The sequence below is a fragment of the Rhinoderma darwinii genome, chromosome 1 (assembly GCF_050947455.1).
Source record: "Rhinoderma darwinii isolate aRhiDar2 chromosome 1, aRhiDar2.hap1, whole genome shotgun sequence".
In the NCBI taxonomy this organism is placed as follows: Eukaryota; Metazoa; Chordata; class Amphibia; order Anura; family Rhinodermatidae; genus Rhinoderma; species Rhinoderma darwinii.
Window position 1 is genome coordinate 407,999,624 of NC_134687.1, and position 6,723 is coordinate 408,006,346.

At 39.1% G+C, this 6,723-nt stretch overlaps 1 protein-coding gene across 1 annotated transcript in view; it reads right to left on the reverse strand.

Moving 5' to 3' along the window:
• The window catches only part of CIROP (ciliated left-right organizer metallopeptidase), a 24,517-nt gene extending 18,099 nt beyond the window's left edge, over window positions 1-6,418 (reverse strand). The window contains exon 1 of the mRNA XM_075828939.1: window positions 5,856-6,418. Coding sequence (XP_075685054.1) covers window positions 5,856-6,147 — 292 coding nt within the window. The 5' untranslated portion in view covers window positions 6,148-6,418. The remainder of the gene's footprint in view (window positions 1-5,855) is intronic.
• Between the last annotated feature and the right edge of the window lie 305 nt (window positions 6,419-6,723).

The window sequence follows — 6,723 nt, forward strand, 5'->3', positions numbered from 1 at the left end:
CAATATGCTCACTACACCCCTAGATGAATTCCTCAATGGGTGTAGTTTGCCAAATGGAGTCACTTTTGGGTAGTTTCCACTGTACTGCTACCTAAGGGGCTTTGCAAAAGCGAGATGGCGCAGAAAAACCAATCCAGCAAAATCTGCTCTCCAAAAGCCAAATGGCGCTCCTTCCCTTCTGAGCCCTGATGTGTATTCATAAAGTACTTTATTACCACATATGGGCTATTTCCGTACTCTGGAGAAGTTGCTTTACAAATGTTACGGTGATTTTTCTCCTTTATTTGATGAGAAAATGAAACATTTTTACCTAAACCTACGTCTTAGTGGAAAAAAATGACATTTTTCATGTTTACTGCCCAATTCTAATGAAATCTATGAAACACCTGGGGGGTCAAAATGCTCATTACACCCCTAGATTAATTCCTCAAGGGGTGTAGTTTCCTAAATGGCGTCATTTTTGGGGGGTTTCTACTGTACTGGTACCTTAGGAGCTTTACAAATGCGACATGGTGCAGAGAAATGAATCCAGCAAAATCAGCGCTCCAAAAGCTAAATGGCGTGCCTTCCCTTCCGAGTCATGCCGCTTGCCCAAACAGCAGTTTTTTGACCACATGTTTGGTATTTCCGTACTCTGGAGAAGTTGCTTTACAAATGTTGGGGTGCTTTTCCTCATTTATTTGTTAAAAAAATTAAACATTTTGAGGTAAAGCTACATGGTATTGGGAAATAATGTAATTTTTCATTTTCACTGCCCAATTCTAATGAAATCTATGAATCACCTGTGGGTCAAAATGCTCACTACACCCCTAGATGAATTCCTCAAGGGGTGTAGTCTCCAAAATGGGGTATTTTTTGGGGTGTTTCCTTTGTTTTTGCACCACAAGACCTCTTCTAACCTGACATGGTGCCTGAAATATAATCTAAGAAAAGGAAGGCCCTAAAATCCTCTGGGGTGCTTCTTTGCTTCTGAGGCCGGTGTTTCAGTCTAGTAGCGCACTAGGGCCACATGTGGGATATTTCTAAAAACTGCAGAATCAGGGCAATAAATATTCAGTTGTGCTTCTCCGGTAAAAACCTTCAGTATTACAAGAAAAATTGATTAAAATGGAAACGCCTAAAGGGTTAAAAAACTTTCTGAATACTGTTTTGAATACTTTGAGGGGTGCAGTTTTTAAAGTGGGGTGATTTGTGGGGGTTTCTAATATATAAGGCCCTCAAAGCCACTTCACAACTGAACTGTTCCCTAAAAAAATGGGCTTTTGAAATTTTCTTGAAAATGTGAGAAATTGCTGCTAAACTTATAAGCCTTGTAACGTCCTAGAAAATAAAAGCATGTTCAAAAAATGATGCCAATCTAAAGTAGACATATTGGAAAAGTTAGCTAGTAACTATTTTGTGTGGTATAACTATCTGTCTTACAAGCAGATACATTTGAATTTAGAAAATGCAAATTTTTTGCAAATTTTCTCAAAATTTTGGTGTTTTTCACACAAAAATATTGAATATATCGACCAAATTTTTCCCCTAACATAAAGTACAATATGTCACGAGAAAACAATCTCAGAATCGCTTGGATAGGTAAAAGTATTCCCGAGTTATTACCACATAAAGTAACACACGTCAGATTTAAAAAATGAGGCTCTGTCATTTGGTCCAAAAGTGGCTCAGTCCTGAAGGGGTTAAAGTGGATTCTAAATAAAGAAATTCCCTGTCCAGAATGCTTTAGTGTGGATTGCCACACTATGTATATAATTACATAAGCGTACAGACCTACCCACACATTATATTAAACTCACCCATTACGTATAGGCCTTTATGCGCACATTCAATATCCTAAGCGTGCTCAGACCATTTAGTTAGGCTGTGCACATGAGAAGGGTGGAGGACAGTGCGGCGTGCGCAGTAAGCCGCGACAACTCTCCCGGTTAATGCACAGATACGGTGCCAGGAGCAAGCTCAGTACATATATACACCACCAGAACAAAGCACAGTATATATATACAGCACCATAACAAAGCTCAATACAAATATACAGCAACAGAACCAAGCTCAGTACATAAATACAACACCATAACCAAGCTCAGTACATAAATACAGCACCATAACCAAGCTCAGTACATAAATACAACACAAGAACCAACCTCAGTACATAAATACAACACCAGAACAAAGCTCAGTACATATATACACCGTGTTCCAAATTATTATGCACATTGGATTTAAGTGTCATAAACATTTAATTATTAGTTTTTCAATTAAACTCATGGATGGTATTGTGTCTTAGGGCTCTTTGGATCATTGTAATCAATCTCAGACACCTGTGATAATTAGTTTGCCAGGTGTGCCCAATCAAAGGAAAACTACTTAAGAAGGACGTTCCACATTATTAAGCAGGCCACAGGATTCAAGCAATATGGGAAAGAAAAAGGATCTATCTGCTGCCAAAAAGCGTGAAATAATGCAATATCTTGGACAAGGTATGAAAACATTGGATATTTCAAGAAAACGTAGGCGTGATCATCGTACTGTGAAAAGATTTGTGGCTGATTCAGAGCACAGATAAAGGCATAATGAGGAAGGTTTCTGCCAGACAAATTAATAGGATTAGGAGAGCAGCTGCTAAAATGCCATTGCAAAGCAGCAAACAGGTATTTGAAGCCGCTGGTGCCTCTGGAGTCCCGCGAACATCAAGGTGTAGGATCCTCCAGAGGTTTGCAAGTGTGCATAAAGCTATTATTCGGCCACCCCTAAACAATGTTCACAAGCAGAAACGGTTGCAGTGGGCTCAGAAATACATGAAGACTAATTTTCAAACCGTGTTGTTTACTGATGAGTGCCGTGCAACCCTGGATGGTCCAGATGGATGGAGTAGTGGATGGTTGGTGAATGGCCACCATGTCCCAACAAGGCTGCAACGTCAGCAAGGAGGTGGTGGAGTCATGTTTTGGGCTGGAATCATGGGGAGAGAGATGGTAGGCCTCTTTAGGGTCCCTGACGGTGTGAAAATGACCTCTGCAAAGTACGTAGAGTTTATGACTGACCACTTTCTTCCGTGGTACAAAAAGAAGAACCGTGCCTTCCGTAACAAAATTATCGTCATGCATGACAATGCACCATCTCATGCTGCAAAGAATACCTCATTGGCTGTGTCATTGGCTGCTATGGAAGGAGAGAAACTCATGGTGTGGCCCCCATGTTCCCCTGACCTCAACCCTATTGAGAACCTTTGGAGCATCCTCAAGAAAAATATCTATGAGGGTGGGAGGCAGTTCACATCAAAACAGAAGCTCTGGGAGGCTATTCTGACATCCTGCAAAGAGATTCAAGCAGAAACTGTCCAAATACTCACAAATTCAATGGGTGCAAAAATTGTGAAGGTGATATCAAAGAAGGGGTCCTATGTTAACATGTAACTTGGCCTCTTAAGTTTTTTTTGATTGAAAGAGCTTTTGATTTCTGTAAATATGACCTCCTAATGCTGCAAATTCAACATATTACTATTTTCGTTCTCTTTACAACCTTTAAAATGTTTTGATCTCTGTTGTGCATAATAATGTGAAACAGTGCATTTTGAGTTTTTACTTCTAAAAAAAAATCTGTTATCATTAGGAGATTTGTTCAATAAAATTTGCATTATACTCCAACGGTTGATGGCTTGAAGATTAAACTGACTGTCATTTGCATCGACTATTTAGGAAAATCAGCGAAAAATAACATTTGCATAATAATTTGGAACGCGGTGTATACAACTCCAGAACCAAGCTCAGTACATAAATACAGCACCAGAACAAAGCTCAGTACTTAAATACGGCATCAGAACCTAGCTCAATACATAAAAACAGCCCCAGAACCAAGCTCAGTACATATATACAGCACTAGAACAAAGCTCAGTACATATATATCAGAACAACCAAGCTCAAAACATATATATACTAATCTTGGTTCTGGTGCTGTATTTATCTACTGAGCTTTGTTCTGGTGCTGCATTTATGTACTGAGCTTTGTTCTGGTGCTGTATTTATGTAGTGAGCTTGGTTCTGGTGTTGTACACCGCGTTCCAAATTATTATGCAAATGTTCTTTTTCGCTGATTTTCCTAAATAGTCGATGCAAATGACAGTCAGTATAATCTTCAATCCATCAACCGTTGGAGTATAATGCAAATTTTATTGAACAAATCTCCTAATGATAACAGATTTGTTTTTAGAAGTAAAAAAATCAAAATGCCCTGTTTCACATTATTATGCACAACAGAGATCAAAACATTTTAAAGGTTGTAAAGAGAACTAAAATGGTAATTTGTTGAATTTGCAGCATAAGGAGGTCATATTTACAGAAATCAAAAGCTCTGTCAATCAAAAAAAAATTAGCAGGCCAGGTTACATGTTAACATAGGACCCCTTCTTTGATATCACCTTCACAATTCTTGCATCCATTGAATTTGTGAGTATTTGGACAGTTTCTACTTGAATATCTTTGCAGGATGTCAGAATAGCCTCCCAGAGCTTCTGTTTTGATGTGAACTGCCTCCCACCCTCATAGATATTTTGCTTGAAGATGCTCCAAAGGTTCTCAATAGAGTTGAGGTCAGGGGAACATGGGGGTCACACCATGAGTTTCTCTCCTTTTATGCCCATAGCAGCCAATGACACAGTGGTATTCTTTGCAGCATGAGATGGTGCATTGTCATGCATGAAGATAATTTTGCTACGGAAGGCATGGTTCTTCTTTTTGTACCACGGAAGAAAGTGGTCAGTCATAAACTCTACGTACAATTATTTGTACACTTCTGTCTGCATTGTCATGATATACTTTATTCCCTGATCCATGCACACGCTTTTTTCATTACTTCATGTGTAAGAGCTTGTGAAGCGGTTGTCCTTCTTTAAGTGTGTCTGTGGACCTTTTTACATTATGTTTTAGATTCGTTAATAAAGATTACATTATATTTGATACCTTACAATTGCGCATTGCATCTTTTTTTGTTCTTTATTTGATCTTCTGCTGTATATAGATACATGGAAAAAGCTCACATTGGTGAAATTTGTGATATCAGGCCAAAATAGGTTTTCGGAAAGAAGCACATTGATCGGCACTCATTTGCTTCTTTCACATGGAGCAATGTATGGGGTTGAGCACTTGTTACTCTGATCGCTAGTCCCCATGCATTTCTATCATGTCAGAAGCACATCTCCCTGTTTACACAGGCAGATGTGCTGCCGACGACGATAATATTTATTGCTGCATAAGCGATACGTTTAGCCGTTTATCGGCTGATCGTTGCCCTATTTACACAAGGCAATGATCGGGAACAAGCGTACTGTGAATGCTCGTTGGCCATGTAAAAGGGCCTTTGAAATGAATAGTAGTTTGCTAAGAATCTTGTCAGATGTTCAGTAACTGAAATTTCTAGTCAGCTTTATAGAGCCATTTTATTCTGGAAATCAGTGGTGGTCTATGATCACAGACGTCACCATTTTCATCTTCTCACATATATCTGACACATTAGAAGTTCATTTTGACTGAATTTCCCTTTTAACTATAACTGTTACATCTTTAGTCAGCTTTACAGTTACAAGCGGTCCCATGCATTGCTATAATATTGTGACGCATGGGCCTTGCAATTTTCAGTTAAAAATTACATCCAACTGCACAAATGAACAAATAGCATCACTATGCGGACTACTGAGTATCCTACTGGTTAATGGAGACCCTGCTTAGAGAATTCTGCCCGTATATTACGCCGTGTTCTCCTTTGCTGGGCTCTAGTGATCTAGAATGATGACGATCTAGAATGATAGAAATTATGATTCTGGAACAAATGCATATTGATATTTCAGAATATATCCTCACCTGATAACATGTTGGAGATGATCTTGGTTACTTCCCTCACAGCTGACTGCAGTTGAGTGTTCTGCGATGGGGTAAGTAGCGCACTCTCTCCTGGTAGATACCAAGGGGTCACCCTGAGTGGCAGATGAGGTGCCCATGTTGTACTACGTCTAAATATTCTGGTAGTTTGGGGAATTACAGCTGGGGGAGACACTACATGAGTATCTCGTTGGACAGAGTCATGCAGACAGACTGAGGTACACAGTTGTACCATTAAACATAAGTAAAGGGTACTGATGACGGCGCTTGACATGGAGAAACAAAATAAGGTCTAGATGGTAAGATAAACTGGAGATACAAAGATAGATAGATAGATAGATAGATAGATAGATAGATAGATAGATAGATAGATAGATAGATAGATAGATAGATAGATAGATAGATAGATAGAAATCAATTCTGACTAGAAGAGATCCATCCTGAGACATGCTTCATATATAGGACAAATACCCTCCACTCATCCAAGTACACTATAATAATAAAGGAGATCCTCTGAGCCGTCCTTCCTGTCTCCTCTATCTGGTATCATCTGCAGGATTTGGATGAACAATGCCAAACAGAAAGTTGTGCAACTGGTTTCTGTAGCTCAGGAAGTTAATGATCGAGAGAGAGAGAGAGTGTGAGGGGCAGAGAGCGTGAAAGAGGGGGGGATCTGGTGAGAAGCATGAAAGAGACACAGAGCATGAAACTAAAAGATAGTGATGGGGCTGAAGTTTCTAGAAAAAACATTGGCTCATCTATTATAACAAAAAAATATTGTGTGGTTGAATAAGCTGAAATTAGCGTATATGTTAAAACCATGCAATTTGCATCTACAATATATATCTAC